Raw genomic sequence first — 22,766 nt, 5'->3', positions numbered from 1 at the left:
TTTTTCTTTTTTTTTTTTAATTTAGCAGCTACAAAGACTTTTGACTTGGATGATGACTTTATAAAATACTAAAGCATTTGTACAAAACAAACACTGGTTACCAGCAATAGCGGGAATGGCAGCGTAATCCGCTATGAACCCAGATTTCTGGACCTTATCTGTGATTAGATATACGAGCATCAGGTTACCAGAAGAAACTACCTCAAGGGGATTTGTAGGAGGTCGAAGTCCACACTGTCTGTGATGAAAAGATTCAAGAGTGTTAGAACTGCGGCAACTGTATAGAACAGTGCTTTATTTTTATATATTAAAGTATACATCAATGAAACTGCTTGATGAGAAATTGATTGGATGAAAATCTTTGTAGTGTGTATTATTGGTATGTTTGTCCCTAAAGTGCATTTTGTCAATGTTTGGTAGTATATAAGCCCCTAGATGACCTCCAGCCTAAAAGATATGGGCCATAAACTGGATATTTTTTGGGGGGCTCTTAAGATCAGAAATTCAGTCAAGGATGTCCAACGTTTGACTGGAGTGTGAAACTACATGACAAGCAAAGTCAAATGGGTATATCGAGTTAAGAAGCCTCATGAGAGAGCGAGAGAGAGAGACCTGGGGCATAACAACATTATTAAGAACTGTATGGCTGTGATGCACAGAAACTGTCACCTTGGAAACGGGGCAGAGGCTGAGCGTTGTGAGAATTATGTTCAGAGCCCACTGGCTGCAAGATACAGTTTGCAACCTATACACTTCAGGTGATTTGTTACATAGCTTAAATAAATCAAGAATAAAATAAGTGCTCCTTTACTAAAGTCTGTCATCACTAGTGTTGTTTTGTCAACGAAAATTGTGAGTAAATCTCATCGTCAACGAACCTTTACCACATGACGAAAACGAAACACAATGTAAATGCTGGTCATGTGACGACGACAATAAGTAAACTAATAATCCAATATTGTTGACGAATAAAAACAAGACTAAATGTGATTTACAAAATAAAAACTATGCTAAAATGTTTCTTCATTTTCATAGACCAAAACAAGATGAAATGTAATGTTATAATGTTATTTCGTCTCGTTTGGTCACGTTATTATTATTATTATTATTATTATTATTATTATATATTATTATATTTCTGTTTCCTGTGTCTTCAGGGGCTGCATCAGGTCGCACTGCGCAGAAGCAGGCGACATCACTTCCTCAAACCCCACATGCGAATAGAATTGCATTACTAAAAAGAGACTAAGAATGTCATCAGTTATCATTGACTAAAACTAGAATAAAATAGTCATGGGTAATTTGACTAAAATGCTCAGACTTTAAGTCGACAAACTTGACTAGACTAAAAAGAGTATGTGAACGTGGCTAAAACTAATAAAAACTCAAACGACAGCTTCACACAAAGACTAGACTGAAACTAAAATTAAAACAGGCCACAAAAAAAAAAGGTGAAAAACTTGGCATGCATCCGAGAGGTGCTAAAGAGGGGTCTTAACCAGACAATATTCACCTAGAAGCCTTAGGCCAACTGTGAAAATGAAACTGAATTGAAATGTGTAACCAGTGCTGATGAGAGGGCTTCGTCCTTGAAGTTTAGAAGGTAGAGATGCATTGAGGCTAGTACATATAATCTGTAGAGTATCTGCTACTTTTTCAAAGAAATTAATATTTTTATTGAGCAAGGATGCCTTAAATGGATCAAAAGTGACATTAAAGTATGGTGACATGTGTTTTGGCTGTTTGCATTGTGCAGATCAATCATTGAATGACCTTCATGAGAGCAGAGCAGACGGCTCCTTATGCTTTTGAATCGCTGTACTTTGGTGTCATGCAGTGATCAGTGTGCAGAACAATGAACAAACGTGTGCATATTTACATCACTTTGATTATCCTCTGTAGATTATGTGCAATACATGCACGTGATTGGTCAAACTACTTTAGATGTTTTAGGCAATATAAAATGCTGGCCAGGATGTGTACCATATAAATAGCACATATGGCTACCCTACAAACCTTTTGATCAAATAAATGCAGACTTGGTGAGCATAAGAGATTTCAGCCTTTTAATTTCATATTCATTTAAACAGCATTGTTATAGGTTATGGTAAAACCTAAATGGTACTAATTAAATATGAGGTTTCAAAGTGGCATGTACTCACTTTGTGATAGCATGCGTGTTGTCAGGACTGAGCGAGTCATAGATGGCTACATAATCATTGGCACAGTCATCCTCTGTGTGGAAGGTCCTGAACTTGACAATGATGGCGTAACCTTTCGGAGCGCGGATCTGCCACTGGCATCGGGAGTAAACTGGGTATCTCACAGGGTATCCCGGAGATCTAAACTCTTTGTTGGTGGTGTCAGCCATGAGACTGTAAAAGCAGTTCTCTGATAACAGAAACAGGAAAAGTAGCAAGATCGACATTATTGCATTCTGGTAAATAACAAACTAGATGCATCAGATGATTGCTGCGCAGCAAGTATAAGCAGCACCAAAGATCCTTAGCTCTCACAAAGTGGTAGAATCGAGTGATAAGTAGCTTTGTGGATGGGAAAAGAGGTCATGAACCAAAACTATGACTGGATTTCCTTCCCTATTGTGACATATTAGATGATGGATCAGCACCTAGAGACCTCTACAGCCCTGAATGTCAGCAGAGAGACCATGTCAACTAGATGAGCCCCAGAGACAATTCTCTGGTGAAGACTTCATCTGCTAGATGGCCATCGGCACAAGACCATGAGAACCAGATGAGTCCTCTGCACAATCTGACTTTGCTACAGCCTGTAATAAAACCACACCATGATGGTTTCATCTGGCCAGAGGAGAACTTACCGCCTGACTGAGCCTGGTTTCTCCCAAGTTTTCGTTTTCTCCATTTTGGTCGTTGATGGAGTTTTGGCTCTTTTCCAGTGTCACCTTTGGCTTGCTTAGTTGGGGCACTTCATTTATGTTAACAATGTCGGCTTGACTGCACAGACACTATTTGAAGAGAACTGACTCAAGTGAGCTGGACGATAGTGATGTCATAACTGAATTAACAATGAACTGACGATTAATGATTGTCCTCCTGCATTTATCAACACACTATTTTCCTGTTAAACACACAAAGTTGCTTTGACACAATCTGTATTGTATAAAGCACTACATCAATAAAGGTAACTTGACGTATTAGAGCGAAATGGTTTATTGAAAATAAATAGATTAGAGGGCAAGACTTGATTTTGTTCATCGGGAACTGATTAGATTGTAGAAAGTTGGTGCTGCAAACTATTCTAAATGGGGGCATATTTGATCAATATCTGTGTATGTCTCACAATAACACCCAAAACTTCACCATGACCACAGAATTAAAAATTTAATGTTTTGAAATTGTTGATTTGTCACTTCCAAGTGCCCCAGCACATCAATAATGTCAAACCTCACTATAGCAGCTCCATGGATAATTATTAAACATTATTATATGTAAATGAACTTCGGTTTGTTTGTTTTTCGCTCTTTGCCACGGAAGAGACCATTAAATGGATTTTGAAGTTAAAATTAAATTAATTAAATTTTCAAATATACTATTACATGTTATTATTGACATAACCTTCAATGTTAATGCTAAAATAACATTCCAATCATTATTTGCTTTCATGTCGACTAAAGCCATATGACACCTCCATGCACTTGCAGTTTAATGCAGACAATTTAGACATTTGTACAAAGGTGCTGCTGAAGAGCTGTAGCAATGCTCTCTGTGGTTGGAAAAACAGGTTTCTGAGATCCCTGTGCTTTTGTGCACAGCAAGGTAAGTGGAAGGGAAAGCAAGCGAGAGATAGAGAGAGCTAGTGTGAGATGGAGGCGGGCAGGCATTTTTCAGTGAGTGACAGGAAAGAGCATGGCAACCCAGGTGGAAAATTACAGTGCAGCGGTGACTGAAATGGGACACACTTTACTCACTGGATCTGGGGTCCCTGGCCATCCGAGGGTCTGTGGCTGCAGAGAGAGAGAGAAAATGATGCATGCTGTACTTTTTCAATCCTCTTTCCTTCCATTTTCCAAAGGCCTGTCAGACATTCTGTTCCTCCTCCTCCACCCCTCACCTTGACTCAGACGTTCACAAATACCAGTCTCTCACCTCACTACAGCGACATGAGTCTCCGTACAGAGATATCATTTTAAGCAGGGCACTGAGGTGTCACTCAGATGCGCTGCTCTTGTGTACATAATGCAGATGGGGACCGGAGAAGACCAGAGAGAGATACACTTTTTTGCAAAAACAAAGAATTACTTTGTTGCATTGAGCTTCCCAATGGGGGGCAAGTCCCTGACTTTATCTACAATGTTATTAAAAAGCATCCATGTTCCTAAAGGGGCCATTTCATATATTTTTAATCATTGTTTTTGTAATTTACATACATGTTAGTCATTGCATTTTGCTACAAAAGCAGTCATAATGTTGTTTTTCACAACCGTTTTCAATATAATCTTCCATTTCTCATCCTAATTACTGCACTGTGACGGTGTGGAGCACATATGTTCTCTTTACAATTAGCAATAGCAATCATCTTACATGAAGCAGTGATGCTGCTGGCAGAGACTGCAATGCTCCCGACATGTCTGCCCTCCTGCTGGATGCTCCTCCGCAGAGCCTCCACCACGCGCTCGCCTGTCAGCTCTGGGACGATCTCTTGGTCCGCCGCAGGAACGTCAAATTGAGACCAGTGATACGCTAAGGTTCCTTCACTGCAGATGTAAGATGGTGCAAAGCAGACATATTATTGAAAGAAAGTACACCTTGACTTTTGTAGTACTTGATCATGTATAAATGTACGGATACGAATTTTAGGATTTGCTTTGCATAATGCTAGTTGCTATGGTGTTTTGTGCGCTTTTAAGAATGATGCTATGCTAGGTCTAGATGGTTTCTGACCCAAAACAGAAAGAGAACCCATTATGTATTATACTCTGATTTGGTGTAATGGATTTTCTCGCTGTTTTTATGGTCTCCAACCCTGAGCACGAGCAGTAGTAATACTTGAACTGGAAATTAATAATTTGTATTCTATTAGGGTGATTTTTTTTAACCCAGATTTTATGAGACTTGTAATTTATCTCTATCTGCGGAACCACTAAGTATTAAAATCAAGACATGATCTATTGTTTAATTTAAAAACTATTAGATTTAGAGAGCATGCTATAAATTTTACTTTGTCTGAATCCTGGAGCTGTAGTTTAGCTTTACCTGAAGCCAGTGACGACAGACTTGGTATAGTATTTGGAAAGGAGAGGATCTCTGGTGAATGTATCGTTCATCTAAAAAAAGGAGGAGATTATTGTCAATTATAAGCAGTAACAGTGCAATAATTAACACAGTCAACTCAATTAAATTCATATTTTGTTGTATTGCCCTTTTCACAATACAAATTATTTTGAAGCAGAAAATACTTATTTCAATGATACAATTATGAAAATCAAAAATAAATATTTTTTTTTTTATAAATGAAAACTCATTAAATATGTTCTAAACCCGTAAGCTAGCTCATCTTTGGAACACAAATAAACATGTTTTTGATGTAAACCAAGAGCTTTCTGACCCTGCATAGATAGCAATGCAAATGTGTTGGTGTATATGCAGCGTCAGAAAGCTCTTGGTTTTCATCAAAAATATCTTAATTTGTGTTCCGAAGATGAACAAAGGTCTTAAGGGTTTGGAACGACATGAAGACATGACATTTTCATTTTTGGGTGAACTGTCCCTTTAATAAGTAATATAAAAAAATAAATAAGATGAACACTGATAGTCCTAAAACAGGACTTTTTCTTTTAATTCTGTTTGACCATAAAATATGACGTGTATTGTGACACTCACATAACCTGTAAAGTGACTGTCACCTAACGAGTCAATGGGGTGATGGGAAGTTTTTTTTTTTTTGAGGCATGCATTGCTAAGGAGTCCCATCTTGTGCTTCAAGCATGATTGTAAAGAAATACATAGATTTGACGAGTCTGCCAGCTAGACACCCACTGCCTTCTATATTTATTATACCGGGCATCTTTTTTCTGTCACCTACACAATCAAAAATTAAGCTTGTGATATATTGCGTGCCAACAATGTGTGTGCATGCTATCTATGCCACTTCAGATGACGCTTCATGAAATCTTTACAGTGTATAGACACCTTGAAAGTCTTTAAAACTTTAGTACAGTCATTGAAGTCCATGTATTGATTTTTTTTTTTTTAAAGAAAATACAGATAAAACTGAATCACTTGAATTTAGAATCAAGAATCTCAAAAGGAAGCCAAGGTCACCAGAAGACTTACAACAACAGCAAAAAAAAAAACAAAAAAAAACCACTCACAATTCCTTCCAACTCCCTTGCCACTTGTTGGAATTCTGCACTGTCGAGATTCTCGTATGCTGGGCTGTACTCGGGTTTGAGAAGCTTCATCTGTCCACTGTAAACCAGTGTGGATGAGCTGCGTTTACGTAAGGCCTCATTTTCCAATTCTTTGCTCCTGACTGAGATAAGGAAACATGTTATTAATTTACAACACTAAGAACGGTACACTAACGTTTAAAAGTTTGGGGAATTGTATAATATCTAAGGTAAACATTTCTAATAATTGTACAGTTAATTCTAATATTGTATTTTCAGATAGATTTGGAATATTTGTCCTCTCCCCAAATTTGCCACTCCCGAAACACAGTAATACTAATTTAATTAGAAGGGTTATATTGACCTATTAAGATTTTGCTTACATCTACATAGTAAATATATATTATTTGCTATTAAAAAATATTTCAGAGGTAAATCAATAACGATTACACTTTTAACAGTTCAATTGTAATTTATGACATTTGTTGTATTTTGAATACAGTTCTTCTTTGTAAAAGGCAAAAAGTTATATTATACTATATATTATAAAATATACTGATTTCAAAGTTAAGTATTCATTAGTTTGAATTCACACAACCAAAAACGTTCATAACATCTTTGCAGATAATTCAGTATACTATATAATTTCTAACATCCCATGTTAGTGACTGCACATTTTTGGTAGTGACTAATGCTATATATATATATATATATATGTGTGTGTGTGTGTGTGTGTGTGTGTGTGTGTGTGTGTGTGTGTGTGTGTATGTATATATATATATATATATATATATATATATATATATATATATATATATATATATATATATATATATATATAAAATTTCATAATCTACAAAGAACTTCACTTTTTAAAAGAATCAAAAAGATACTTTTAAAAACAACAGTATAGACAGCAGTTTGCACCAATTCGGTAGAATGACACACACAAACAGTTTTCCCCCCTTTATCATATCACATAACACTGAAGCCTGTAGTAATGACTGCTGAAATTTAAACTTTGCCATCACAGGAATTAATTATATAATTAATTATATTTTAAAACATATTCAATAGAAAAGTTATTATAAATTTTTAACAATTTCACATTATTACTGTTTTTACTTTATTATGATCAGAGAAATGCAGCCTCAGCGAGCATGAGAGACCCCAAAAGTTTAAACAGCAGCGTAGGTTTGCAACTTTCATCATTTAAGAGCAAGCTAGATATGATTGGGGAATCTTCGTACCAACAAAGAGCCACACAAGAAATCCGACCACTGCAGCCACTACCAACAGGGCGATGAAGACCCCCACGGCAATGCTCCTCTTCCGTGCCGGTGCCATCTTCTGTTCATTCGTCAGGAAGCTGACCTGCTCATGACGCCCGTTCCCTTCCTGAAACAGAAACGCAAGTATTCTGTGACTGTCCTTCAAAAAGTACTGTAAACATTTAGTTTCTTTGACAAACCAGAGTTACAATATAGTACCTTCAGAATGAATCATGAATTTGATTGGTTTCATTTATTCATAAAATAAACCTAAAAATCCAATGTTCTCTTTAAATCAGCTTTAAAGCTAAAAAAAATATAAAAAATAAGCACAATAAATACAAACCTTCTGCTATAGTAAACAAAACTAGTGCACTGAATACAAGAATGCTTGTTAGTTGCTTCGGTTCGAGAACATGTAAGCAGTAATGCATTAAATATTAAATGACATTAAATGTTAATATGAACCACCACACTTGAGAAATATTAATGAAAGTAGCCTCTGGATACACAGTATCTGTGAGAATATTTAACACAAACTAGCCACTAATGAAAACTATATTTCAGTACCACTTATTTTTATTTGATCCCCACACCATTTAGGCTTTAACTTGTTGCAAATTATGCATGAGCAAGCACAGCATGCGGCCTACCCACCATATCCACTTCCCAAATGCCACAGGAAGTGCTGAAAGATATAGATAAACCAAAAACAGATATACAGACTGCAAGTCTCAACAATACTGTTTGTGAGATCATATAAATGTTGACATACACTGTTGCAGACTGAACCAACACATGTCGAGACTGGTTTCAGTGCCTTTATATTGCAGCATCAAAACTGGTTAGGCCTGTTTCAGTGACCTTACACACAAAGACAGACAATATGACATACCAAGTCATCCAGCAGAGCAGTCAATTGTTTGCATGCCTAATATCTTTAAAGTGCAGGTGTGCAAGTTAATAAACAGGTCTAAAAGTGATTGTATAAACACCCTGAAAATCCTAGAAGAAAATCATTTCTTGCTAGTTATGATGGAAGGTAAAAAAAAAAAAAAAGAAAAAAAAAAAAAAAAACCTTTTATATAGTTGGTAGCCCAAAAGGTTAAACCATAGAGATCCTTTAAAAATGTTATTTACGCCAAGAAAAACCCAAACAAACCAAAATGGTTCTTCTATGACATCACAACACAGTATCAACTACCCATTACAATATATTTATCAATAATTCCATTTTTAATTGTACATTACAATGTTGTGACGCCTAATTTCACTTGCCAAATATATATATATATATTTATAGAGCATAGGAGCTTCAAGTTGCTTGAATGCGCGTGCAAAATAGCAAAAAAACTAAATTCAAAATCACTATTTCAGAGGTCTGGGTTTGAGAAAGGTTCAATTTACTGCTTGATTTTGCAAGTTGCGGTTAGGGTACTGCTGTGAGATATCTGGATAGATTGCATACTCTATGCAGAAAGCTAAGGTACTAAATAACAGGACTGACAGACAACAGTCAGGCATTTAAGGAACCAATATGCCTCTTCTCTCATTTTCTCACACTGACGACTCCACACACGCACACACACACACAAAAAAAAAACTCTAATTGTTCATAAATCAGCAGTTCCCCATCGCAGCGGAATCATACTGAAGCTAAACTGGCAAGGTGGAACGGTTCAGTGCACGTTTTGAACTAAAAACACATGCGCACACAAAGAAAGGGTTCACAATAAAAAAATGGTTAGAAGTCAGCGACTACACCCTGGGAGAAGAGGAATCAGTAGATCATTAGGGAGCTAGAATCACACTGGTATTAAATCAATTTGTCAGATGTGCAAACCCCCCTTTTAAGATCCTGGCCCGATTACAACAGTGTGATAACTCATCGCAATTAAAGCCATTCTTACTGTAGGCCGCCTGGCACTCAAGCTGCCTAAATTGGAATTTCTTAATAGCCATCACGGCATAAGATTAAGAGAATCATCGGGGAACGTGGGTCACTTGCTGCTGTGGGCTTCTGTTATCAGTCATCCTGATCACAGCCTAATAACCGCATTACATGCCGTGATTCTACCCATGACCCTCTGCAAAACACCATACTGAAGACATATCACTCTCAGTAAGGGCCATCAGCAAAACAGTAGTGTCTCTTTTTCACTTTTATCAGCCAGGGTAGACAAATCTAATTAGATGCCCCTCCACAGGTGTAATCCGAATAAAGTCGGTGTGTGTTCTTTCTCTGAACTGAGGACAGCTTAGAAAAATGAAGCGATAACACTGTAATTAAAGATTAAGGTGGATGAAGCTTTTCAATGGAACGAACAAAAGAAAGCCAAATAATGACTTACCATTTGTTCCATATATTTTACCTGTACAAAACAGCCTGTTATGCTGTATTTTTCATATTATTTTTTATGTATCATCATTTTAGCTTTTACTGCGCTTCGTTATTCTTCTCATTATTTACCTATACCTGATTGTGAATCAGACTTCTCGCACTTTCCCTGAAAATAGCTTACTTGCGCGTTGAAACATAAGGTGGATAGAAACGGATCCACCGTTCCCACACCGTTTGACCTATAAACTAGATGGTAATGTTTCTAATAGATATTTCCCATGGTCTCCCAATAAATGTTATCAAAAAGCTGAGCCTCTTTTTTTACTTAAGTTTTACCCTAGGGAAAGATAAATGAGACCGAGGTAAAATTAATACTCCTAATTATATTTCAGTATGTCTTCTATCAACGAATTAGATGAAAAGGTCTAGCTGTATCATGGGGCGACAGAAATATAAAATAGAGGAAAAATGGTCCTAGTGATACAACTTGCTCTAAATGAGAATTAAGTGAAGAACTGAAGCAATAAATGGGGAAGATGTGTACCAGTTTCAGTTCAAATAAAAACATCAAAAAAAATGATAGAACGCTACTAATGCACAAACTTTTATTCTTTTCCAGCTGGGAAAAGATTAAATATTCTGCATATTTATATACAGCTAAGTAATTATTTAATAATACTATCAGCTATCAAAGCTTACACCAAAATATCTGACACAACGTTCCAAATCTACCCTTTTAGGAATGTATAATTTAATAATACATTTTTTTGTTAAACATGATTCTATTTAACATGTAAAGTTATTTACTTTGACCCACACAAAAAATAAATCTGTAGCATCATTAAAAATCAAAGCAGATATAAAGAATGTGCTTTTGAAAGATTATTAGAATTTTAGTTTTGAAAAATAAAATAAAACTCAATCGATTTCCCACAGCAGAGGGTGTTCACAGGCGTAAGGACCGATTCTCTCACCTGTCCCCTCTTTTTAAGAAGTGGTGTTCTTGAACTGAGAGATGTGACCCCTGCGTTAAACTATTGCTTAGCACATCGAAAATGATTGATGACATGCGTAACCAAATCTGTTCCACAAACTTGAAGATAAAAGGAAGGACCAAAACAGAAGAAACGGATATTTTTAACATCTGAAAATGTTTTATTTACCGCTACCTGCAGATAAAGCCATGGATAAGATATAATCTTATGAGAGAGAGATGCCATAAGATTATATCTTATGCCATGAGAGAGAAATGCTCTCGCTCTCTCTCATGGCAGACACATTACAGGCTGTTGACTCAATTCCTCATTTCTATTTGATTTTAATCTTGCTCTGCAACATATTGCCACTGTTTGCATTTGTTTGGTTTTATTTCGGTCCCTCGGTTTCTCTAGGAACTAAAAGTTTAGTCTTTGTACTACTAGCCTCAGCTACCTGACAAGAACATAAAATGGTGATAAATCACTATTGTGCAGCTGAAACAGTGGTCAGAAACTGCTATTCATAAGCAAGATTTGACATTTACATAGGCGAAGCCCACAAATTCACGCTGGAGCAAAATCAGCATGATTAAGAAAATGTTTTCAGCTTAACTAAAGCATAGGGCAGCACTATATTAAATTAATAATAATTGGAGAGGATGCAAGACCGCTGTTTTCCTATTTTCATGCATTCTTCTGATGTGTACAGTCTGTAAAACCAAGAAGACCAACATTTCTGCTGGAGTCCAGCTGTCTGGTGCTTCTGGCATGGCGCTGGACCAGAGGCCAGTAATCACTGACTGGTCAGTCAGCTGGAAAAGACGGTTCAGGACACTGAGGAGCCTCCAAACAACACAAGAGCAATTAAACTTAAAGAATGAATCCCCTCCGGACAAAACAGAATATTTAAAGTCATGTTCAGGGAATTAAAAGATGGCTCCTGAGAAAGGATGGTTGAGCAAATTATTCAGTTGATTTGTTTGTCCTTCATGCAGCAGATAATTGTACTATATTAAAGGCTTTTTGAGAGGTATAAGAAGACAAATAGTAGAAAACTACTAGTAAATGTCGAGGAATTAATTGTGGACCAGAACTCGGGCCATGTTCAGAAAATATTTCAACAGTCATGAAGTATTCATTAAGTAATTGACAGATTCATTAAGCTGCACTGGTTGTTAATTAAAGCAAGCTAACAAGAAGAGCAGGAAATTATAATCATTTATGAAACTTAAAAATTAACAGAAACTAAACTGGATTTTTTGAGAAAATAGCAACATGATGTATAAAGATTTCTGTGTTGTCTCTATTAGTCCATACTAACAGTAATAATTTCATTACAAAATGGATTTCAAATGAACAGAAATACCTCAGTATCACCCACATCTACAAATGTGTCATCCTAATATACCAGTCATCGTGTAAGCATTTGTATCCTGGACAAACTTTGAACCGTATGGACTTTCCTATGAGGCAAGCAATCACCAAAAAGATCTGTAAAGTTGCAAAAACTAAAGTCTCAAATCCAAAGAGATATTCTTTATCAAAGTTAAGACTGCTACCCCCCCACCTCCCCTCCCTTAAATGGCTCGTTCAAACACACCCCACATGTGGAAATATTTGCATAATGCAGCTCAAATGTCCACGCAAAAAAAGGAGGAGTGGTTTCAATAACAGGAGTTAGTGTTGAAGCAGCACTAACAGTTTTGCACATTGTGTGTGTGTGTGTGTGTGAGAGAGAGAGAGAGAGAGGGAGGGAGGGAGACAGGATCACAGCGGAGTCAGCTGTCAGTGTCACACCACTCTGTTCTGTGTCTTTACATTTATTTTGAAAGATGAAGCTCGCCATTATGGAAAGGGGCGTTACATTTCCAACAAGTGCTTGCGGTGTTCGGCCAATCACAATGCACTGGGTCAGCTGGCCAATCAGAGCAAACTGCACTTGTCGGAAGGAGGGACTTTATAGAAAATGATGCATTTGAGAGAGGCGGGACATAGAGGTCCTACAATAATGTACAATATTTGAAAAATATTGTGTTTTTTGAACATTACAGCATGTCAACATATTCTGTTACACCAAATACACCAAATAATGATCTTTTTTTTTTTTTAAAGCATCATATGACCCCTTTAATTAAATAGCTTTGTGACAAGTTTCTAAAGTTATTAAAGAAAGAAAGAAAGAAAGAAAGAAAGAAAGAAAGAAAGAAAAATAAAAAACTTATTTTAAATAATTGCCACTATAACAAAGTCCTATTCAATAAACTACAAATAAATTGTTTTTCCAATTAGGTTACATGGAACAAAGTGCTAGACACATTAGGCCTATAAACTCAAGTTAACAAATTTAAAACTGCAGACAGAGAGAAGATGAATCAGTGTGAATGAGAACAGAGCACAATGACACGAGTGACTGAAATAATGCAGTGTGTTGTTCAAATAATAATAATAATAATAATATTATATATATATATATATATATATATATATATATATATATATATATATATATATATATATATATATATATAAACCAGTGAGTGAACCACGTTAGCTTAAAGCTACACATATCTTGCTTTGCTGAGATCTAGAACAGGTGTGCATTTATGTCCGAACGTCAGCTAAAACCACTGATTTCAGCGAAATTGTGCAGCAAATTGGAGGAAATACCATCCATTGTAAAATGTATTTCTATTCTTTTCATCGGTTTTTCTCAAAAAGAATAAGATGGTCCCATGTCTAAAGTGGCTACAAATAGCTGAGAATGTACCAAATAATACTGTCAGCCTCAGTATCATCAGTCCACATCACAGCAAAGAAACAAATTCAACCTAAATGAATGGTATTGAAAAAAAAAGAAAGAAAAATGCTTCAAAAGAAAAAAAAATCTGCTGTATTGATTTAAGAACCTGCATTTCTAAACACTACAATATTGATCTTCAAGGTATGGTTCATAAATGGGCTCCTGCACTTGAAAACAAATACACCAAAATCCAATGATAATGGTAAAATACCACACATTGTTCGTTTAAAAAAGCATTTTCTATGAAAGAATCTTAGGAGTTTTGTTATTGCCTATAAAGTATGAAAGTATGCCATGGTGTTTTACTCCTTTGAAAAACTAAAGCATGCAATTATTAAATAGATACGTTTTCGTATAAAACCTACCGTTATATAAATAAGCTTGTCTGGAGGATCCTGAAGATAAGACAAAATGCATTTGTTGCACTCCTGGATTGTGTAAGGATTCTGGTTATCAAGTTGATACAGGCCTTACTCTGAGGAACAGACGAGACTGCAAAATACCTGGAAATCAAGGCGTGTTCAGCAGGAAACAGAGCCAGTCTGTACACATTACCTCCCCCTAATGCAGTGAAGGTCTTATGCGTGTCTGATCATATATGGCTTCATCTATATAAAAATCAAGTCAACATAATTTGGTAGTTGGTTGCCATGGTTAAACTACAGTATACAAAAGCCCAATGCATCTAGTGAAAAACAGACAAATAAATGATTCATAGTCTATTTATATAACACACACACACACACATTGTTTTTACTTAAGGGGTTAGTTCACCCAAATTTTTAATTCTGTCATTAATTACTCACCCTCATGTCATTCCAAACACACAAGACATCCATTCATTCATCTTCAGAACACAAATTAAGATATTTTTGATGCATTCTGACAGCTCTCTGACCCTCCCATAGACAGCAAGGGTTCTTACACGATCAACGTGCAGAAACATAGCAAGGAGATTGGTATATAATCCATGTGGCATCAGGGGTTCAACCGTAATTTTACAAAGCTACGAGAATTTTCTCTTTTTTTCAACAATTCGCCTCCTCTGTTACCCTGGTGTCATGGAGAGTATCCACTGAACGCAAACAGTGTGTCAGCCGCACCACACGGATACGTTGTTTTTGTTCAAATCAAAGCTCAGACACTGCAGAAAATGGATCCGCAGGGTGCAGCTGACACAGAACAGCATATGCTGTTTGCTTTCAGTGGATACTCTCCAAAATGGCACCAGGGTGATGCAGAGACGACAAAAAAAATAAAAAATAAATATTAATATTCTTGTAGCATTGTAAAATTACAGTTGAATCCCTGATGTCAGATGAATTATTTTACCGATCTCCTTGCTACGTTTCTGGACATTGATCGTGCTGGGCGGTCATTAAAAATGTCTTAATTTGTGTTCCGAAGATGAACGAAGGTCTTAAGGGTTTGGAACGACAAGAGTGTGAGTAATTAAATTACAGAATTTTCTTTTTTGTGGTGAACTATCCCTTTAAGTAGTAAAGGCATGACGAGAACCTCAATGGTAATGGGATTTGAAAATAGGTGATCTAAACAGCATCTCATACAAGTAATCTAGATTTCTCAACTTAAAGTGATTCAGAACGAGACATGAATCATGTGGATTATATTACATAACTGGGTGTAGATCTCTGTTTTTGCTCCCACGAGCGCGGTGTTACTGTATTTTGTCATCACAGACAAATAACCAAAACCCAGAAACTGCAGATGTGACTCGGAGCACGACATTGCACCTTAACTGCACGAGAGAAGTCGTGGCCTAGTGGCTAGAGAGTTTGACTCCTAACCCCAGGGTTGTGGGTTCAAGTCTCGGGCTGGCAATACCACGACTTGGATCCCCTTGAGCAAGGTCCAGGTGTGTGTTCATGGTGTGTGTGTGTTTACTGCTGCGTTTGTGCACTTCAGATGGGTTAAATGCAGAGCACGAATTCTGAGTATGTGTCACCATACTTGGCTGCATGTCATGTCACTAACTAAAGACAAGGAAGAGGTTATTAAAAGCCAAGCCCAAAGCCGCTAAGTCTTCATTTACAACATTATGACAAGAATTTACACTTTACCACAACCATACAGAGAGACATCATTCATTACAATAACACTGTGCTACTAAATGGATCTCAAATACCTAATTTTCCTTCTGGGGATGAACAGTATCTGTTAGGATAGTCTTACATCACTGTTAATCTACTGGTAGAGCATAAAGCTAACCCCCCAAAGTCAAGGGATTGATTTCTAGGGAACACAAAAACTTTTACCCTGAATGCTAAATGCCAATGTCAGGGATTTACACAAATAAAGCCTACATTATTATATTTAGGATCATATGTGATGTGGTCTTCTAAATAATCAATGTGCTCAAAACTACAGCCTTATGCCATTTGATTTATATTCTATCCTTTTTTTTATTATTATTATTATTATTAAGTGAAATGATTTTTATTCTAAATCTACAAATGCCTGGACATCGTCAGGTCATAGTACAAGTCTTTTTGCTGCAAAACATTAAATTAATAGTAAACACATAAATGACTTATATTGTTAATAATATTTCATGATGTACATTTACTAGACTAAAATCAACTTATATTTCACTGTCCATACATCACTTTTTGAAAAAATCTTGTTTCAATCCAAGTATAGTAGGCTATACTTCAGTCTTTTGAGAAACATTTATTTGTTCATCTCTTAATCACCATTGTATTGCACTGCATTATAAGACGTCACTGGAAAATATAGAGTGACAACTCAAATTTATATGAATTTATGTAAGTAGTCTACTATATTCTTATAAAGATGTCACTTATATCACAAGCAAACAATATTAACATTTTACTTGTTATTATTTATTTTACTTTTTTTTTATTTAAATGACTATAACTGCACCAAATTACATAATTTGCTCTTTCTGGACCTCTGATTTGTCATCCTCCATATTCACAAATTCATTTATTAGCTTACATGAACCATAAAATACTGATAAATCAGATATGAATAACTTATCACACATATGCAAACCTTAAAAAAAAATAATAATAATGTGAAAGTTTTATAAACTGTTCCATCTGAGAGAAAAAAAAAAAAAAAGTATAAGGGCTAATATTTTCTACCTGGTTAAGGCTACCCAAGAAACACTTGATTGAAGGTTAATCCGATCTTTCATTAAAATTAAGACTAAAATTAGCTTTTTCGCATCATATAAAACTAGCAATTCCCTCTATACCAAATGGTATTGTTTCTGGACACTAACCTTTCAATGACCAGAAAGTCGGGATTAGGAACTCTTCTTAAGTGAATGTTTTCAATGAACAAATCATTCTCGTTCACCTCTCGAACTGAACTAGTTCATGTTTCAAGTTTCTGTACTTTTGAGGCGTAACGATGGTCTATAACCCGAGGAGAGGATCACCTAATGATTCTCTTTTGTGAATGAATTCAAACGAGTCACTGAGATGAATCAAAAGCCCCCACCACCGTAAGAACGGAGGAGGCGAGCCTCGAGCAGGTGTCTCTATGTGGGAAGAGGGGAAACTGAGAGAGAGAGAAAAAGAAATAGAAAAAGAAACCAAAAACCAAACCTTGGCTATAGGGATGCCATGTCCCAAGTTTTCTCTAAAATATGAGTTTAAAATTCACTTATTCAAGTTTTGTGGTAAATTTTTAACAAGGAAAGTTACCCTGAGGGATTTACATGTAGTTTGATGTATCCGGTTTAATAATAAAGTTGACAATAAACGTAGATGGGGAAATACGCCATTTCATTCAATGTTCAGAGATTTTTTTTTTTTTTAAATAAATAAATAATATACTTACTTGTTTAAACACGGCAGAACTCATGTTATTTCAGGAAAGTTGGTTATAGTTTCGCTACCAAACAGAAGCGTGCGCGCCTGACGTTCCGACCAGTCAATGAATCCAGGCTCTGCTCTTTCAGGCAGTTCGGGTGAAATAGTCCAATTGTAAACGTTCTTGGAAGTTCGTTCAGAGTTTGACGGAATGAATCCAGCGGCGTTCTCTCATCTCCCTCACCTGAGGGCAATGAATGACGTAGCAGTTTCCGTGGGAATGACAAGACTACGTCCCTCTCCAAACAGGCGTTTACAGAGTGTCACAAGAGTCTACCAATAGGCGTGTGTGTGTGTTTATATGTTACATTTTTTTTTTTATTTAAATTATATATATATATATATATATATATATATATATATATATATATATATATATATATATATATATATATATATATATTAAAAACAAAATTGTACACATTTACATAATTAAATAAATAGACATACTCTTATTACAAATTACAACCAAAAGTTAGTCTCGTTAACTTTCTACATAATACAGCCATGACATTATACATGCCTTTTATTATATATAATCCGAATATTTTACGTAGGCCTATAGCTTGGTGTAAACTTTTATCTTGATCTCCCTCTAGCGGCTTAATACTGAAACTACATCATATGAACATAAGGTGGCTGTAAAATGAATGTAATGTGAGACAACAGCGGCAGTAAAAATCTATAAAAGTAATAAGCTGCCGTCACCGAGTTGAAAAATATACTTGAGCAGGCTATGTATTTCTTTACAGACTTCGTTTAACCTGTTTCCTCACTAGCGCTCACAGTGAGTCAATGGATGTCCAGCAGGGGGCGCTGTTCTTCAGCAAATGGCCGCACACCTTCTGCGCAGCCGGAGCGGAGGAGGGTTTGGTTTTACTGATCGGAGCCGCAGCCGAGTGTCAGTTCACACTGAGATCTGCGGACACAGGAGATATCTCCGATCAGACCAGCTCGTATCCCGTAGCAGACCAGTTCATTCCAGTTGGTTTTTCTTTTGGAAATAATACAGTAGTTACAAATAGACATCCAAAGAAATCAGCAAAGTTAAATACTAAGAAGAGAAGGAAGAAGAATGGGGCAGAAAACGCCATTAATAATGATGACTTTATTGTCTTATTGCGTCTGGAGAGATGAGGTAGGATCCGAATGCGGATTACACATTTATTGTGCCTATTATTTTTATGCACTTGTTTCAGATTAACCTTTACCTGTTTTTTTCTCAGGCTGTTCTTTTTTTAGATTTTTATTTTTATTTATTATTATTTTTACAGCCAATTAGAGAGATAAAAAAAAAAAAAAAACCTGATACATACAAATAACACAATCCTGGGTCAGATCTGATGCTTATGAGATTTCTGATTGTTTGTCTGTGTATAGCCTATCTGTGCGTTTGTGTGTGTACATGTGTGTGCGTGTGTGTGGGACTGAGAGAAAAAAACAATTTGGGCCTGATAAATGGAAAGATAAATTAGCTGAACATATTTTATTTCGTGGGGTGGGGCACAGCGTTTTCATTACAGAATGGATGTTTCTTAGTTTAACCATTTGTATCACTGAGTAGCTAATCTATTAGATCTTTAGTATGTGATGCATACTTGCTTTGGAGATTGCTGTCTTTTATTGATAGTGGACTGCAGATGTCCGGTATGCAACTGAATGAGTTGCCATGCATCTTAGATTGTAAAATAATCTTACATTTGTACTGTCTGGATGGCAGCTGGACTGGCTTTTTGCCTGGGAAAATTCAATGTATGAGTAAAATGTGACATTTTGAGTAGTGGTTCCGATAAAATAGTTTGAAGCTAGAGAAGACGGATTGTTACAGCAGACACGTTCTCAGCCGTGATGCTTGAATGATGTCTGGAGGGTTGTTGATTCAGTGCTATTAGATATGCTGCAGCCTCTGCGGCCTGCAGTGCTGATGAAGCCTGCTGTATCTCCAGGCCCGAGATGGAAAAATGATGTTACTCAGACATTTTATGCCTGACATCCCGCGCTCATTTGTTTTTATGGGTTTTTTGCATAATGATAGAGAACTGTTATTGGATGTTGAAGCCTTTTTGGATTTAGAAAGGGCTGGAGAAAAATAATAATAATAATAATGGGGCAGATTTGTATATTATATAAAGACTTTATATAATTTAATGCTAGATTTGGCCACATGCAGATGTTGGGGAAATAAAGTGTTGCGCAGGAAGAGGATTGTGTCTGCCTGACAGGATATAAATGCTGTAAATCTCTTTCGGTTCTTGTGAAAAAAATCAGGGTGAGATCAAGAGAACAGATCTGTCAATCCCCCACTGCATCCAGGGATTTCTATTGACACTATTTTGGGGGTTAAAAAATGTTTTAGACTGCGACATCGGTATCGATTTAGAAAAAAGTCCAACGTGAACTATTTTTAGCATTTGTCTTCAACAGGAAGCAAACAGTTGCTCTATAGAAATGTAACGCTATTGCAATTAACTAAAAATAATTTACATTTTCTACAAAAACATGCAGTCTGTTCAAACCAATACATTTTTAACATTGCTTGTGTGTATAAAGAAGTTAATGCTGTAAAAATATATAAATAATTAATTTAATACATTCACTATATATGTAAGAGAATTCAGTATTCTGTTAATTTGTTAATTCAGTCATTTAAAAACAAACATCAGCACATCCACCATAGGCTCTAAAATTGCAAAACAATTTAATAATGGACTTCACACAAAGTAACATTGGTCCATTAATAAAATATTTAGCATTTTTGCACAGTATGGTGTGCTGATTTTTTTTTTTTTTGTTAAACACCACATTTTAAGCATTTTTTTTGCCATTGATGTGCATGCTTTGGTTCCTTCTTTACTTAATTCAGTAATTCAGACAGCATAATCAATGACCAATAATCAATCAGCTCTGAAACTGCTCTACTCTTAATATGAATCCCCTTTATGAAGTCGCATCCCAGAATGCAATCAGTTTGATTGAGGTCAGTGGAATTCAATCTTAACTTAACCTATAATAAATCTGCAAATGTCTTTTCACACTAAAAACCTGATAATGACAGTGTGATATAGTATAGTATACTCATCTGTTTCTGAAACTATTTTGTAACTTGGTCAGTCTGTTTATCAATAGAAAACCTGGAACAGCACATAGTCGGGAGGGAGGGAGACCGGGCTGACTTCCACTGTCCCCTCTCCTGCTGTCTGAATGCGTCAGCACTCACCTCGAGCTGCTGGTCCACAGATGATGGCATCGGGCCCAGTTTTTAGGGTGTGTCTAGGAAACCCACTGACTCCTGCAACGTGCAGGGTCCCAGTGTGTCCATACTGTCATGGTAGAGCAGGTTAGATAAGAGAGGTTTCTGATGTCTGTTTTTAGAGTTTATACCCTTTCTTTGTTCATATTTATTGCAGAAGTGCCTTTAGCAATGCCTGTGCACTTATAATAAAATATTAAACAGAAAGGAAATGATGATGTATATGTGCAGACTACATATTGTAGAAGGTTTATTTGTGTGTTCTTAGAAATGAATTTCCCCTCTCTGATGTTTATTTGTCTTCTTCTGATGTCCAGGTGTGCAGATTCATTTCCTTTAGATTCCATGTGCTTTGTGTTTAAAACAGCAACATTGATACTCTGGAATAACTTCATAAAGAACTATATGAACAAATATGAACAGTGGGTATTTTATTTATTTTTTCAGTTTCTTAAAGACATATGTAGCTTGTGGTCAGTAGGTTAAAAAATATATATATACTTTTTAATTTAGAAAGGAATTATGCATGAAATTGATTAGAATTGATCATAGATATGTTTTTAATGTTATTTATTTTTATTTTTATTTAAATAATCTTTTCTATTAATCAAAGAATTCTGAACTAATATTAACAAATATTAAGCAGCACATTGCTAATAATAATTATAATTGCTTCTTGTTATCACATATATTGAATATATTATTCAAATAGCAAATTGTTATTTTATATTGTAATATTTTTTCTCAATACTGTATTTGGGATTGTATTTAGCATTGGTGAGCCTAAGAAACTAAATCCGAAAGAAAATTCCATTCCAACGTGACCATTTCCAAGGAAAGCTTTGACCAACATTTTACACAGAGATTCATTTTGCTTATGTCTCATGAATAAGCCTCAGTAATAAGAAGAATAAAATGCTATTATGTTCACGCGATAGCTTTAGCAACAGTGCTGTAGCAATGTTTTTCTTTGGTTAACCATGTATCCATTCTCAAATAGATATAATGTAGCTCTATTCAGATACACCTGTATGGCAGATGCAAGCTGAAGGGATGAGTGTGAGAGTCTCTGGGTCACCTTGTGTGAAACAGTGAGCATGATTCCATTTAGAAATAATCTGGATGAAGTGCAAATCCCATCCATTGTTATTTCAAAAGTGGGAGCACGCAAAAAGTTGACAGTCATATCCTAAGAGGATTACTATACTTCTTTATTTATTAACCACCAGTGCAGATTGCTTAAATTTATTAGCCATAAACCCATCTTTCATTGTTCAATTATGCTGGACTGGTAAGAGCATTACTGGGATTACCGTTGCTGCCAGTAACTCTGTTGTGTCGTACCATCAGTCTTGGCTTCATTGGTTTTACAGTCACGATTGAGGGTGCTGGATTCCCCCGTTTGGCTCACAATAAAACCACTTCTTAAAAATTCACCACGAATATGTGGTTTACAAAAAAAGCAGCATTTTCCTCACTCTATCTTACGATGTACCTCACGTAATCTTCTCTGGGAGTTGTTTCCCTCATGAAAGCAGTGTTTAGACTGTTGTGCAGCGGTTGTTTGTTGATGCTAGAAAACACAGGTTGTTCTCAGGCTTTTTGGAGAGGTTTTGGAGTGCTGCAGTGCTTCGAACTGTGTTTATGCACGGAGGAAACAGCTGAACTGTGGCCTGTTGTGTAGCTTGTTGGGAGTGTGAGATCCCTCTGAGAACATTTTGATATTGGATTTCGAGAAGCAGAGGAAAGATTCCACATTATGGAACCTGAGACCTGGTGAAGCTGTACTGTGAAGGCCCTCGGGGAACATAGCATGAAATGGTTCCAAAGGATCGGAAGATCCTGCACAATTATGGAGCACATCTGGACTGTGGTTTTTTTTTTTTTTTTTTTT

General features: G+C 36.1%; 2 protein-coding genes across 5 annotated transcripts in view; one reads left to right on the top strand and one right to left on the bottom strand.

Annotated features, from left to right (window-relative positions):
• Window positions 1-17,873, bottom strand: part of LOC127972919 (suppressor of tumorigenicity 14 protein homolog) — a 31,453-nt gene extending 13,580 nt beyond the window's left edge. Inside the window, exons 1-8 of the mRNA XM_052576911.1 lie at window positions 17,591-17,873; window positions 7,621-7,768; window positions 6,353-6,513; window positions 5,235-5,305; window positions 4,563-4,735; window positions 3,950-3,985; window positions 2,163-2,391; window positions 102-238 (exon numbers count right to left, since the gene is read on the bottom strand). Of these exons, the coding sequence (XP_052432871.1) occupies window positions 102-238; window positions 2,163-2,391; window positions 3,950-3,985; window positions 4,563-4,735; window positions 5,235-5,305; window positions 6,353-6,513; window positions 7,621-7,768; window positions 17,591-17,614 (979 nt within the window). The 5' untranslated portion in view covers window positions 17,615-17,873. The remainder of the gene's footprint in view (window positions 1-101; window positions 239-2,162; window positions 2,392-3,949; window positions 3,986-4,562; window positions 4,736-5,234; window positions 5,306-6,352; window positions 6,514-7,620; window positions 7,769-17,590) is intronic.
• Window positions 17,874-18,500: 627 nt separating this feature from the next.
• Window positions 18,501-22,766, top strand: part of LOC127972428 (amyloid beta precursor like protein 1-like) — a 51,221-nt gene continuing 46,955 nt past the window's right edge. For 2 of the 4 annotated variants that reach the window (XM_052575908.1, XM_052575907.1), the window contains exon 1: window positions 18,501-18,760. In XM_052575908.1, coding sequence (XP_052431868.1) covers window positions 18,698-18,760 — 63 coding nt within the window. In that variant the 5' untranslated portion in view covers window positions 18,501-18,697. The remainder of the gene's footprint in view (window positions 18,761-22,766) is intronic. The other 2 variants (XM_052575906.1, XM_052575905.1) reach the window with 1 other exon arrangement.

This window comes from Carassius gibelio, chromosome B15 (genome assembly GCF_023724105.1).
Source record: "Carassius gibelio isolate Cgi1373 ecotype wild population from Czech Republic chromosome B15, carGib1.2-hapl.c, whole genome shotgun sequence".
NCBI lineage: Eukaryota > Metazoa > Chordata > Actinopteri > Cypriniformes > Cyprinidae > Carassius > Carassius gibelio.
This window is presented reverse-complemented; position numbering and strand designations above follow the sequence as displayed.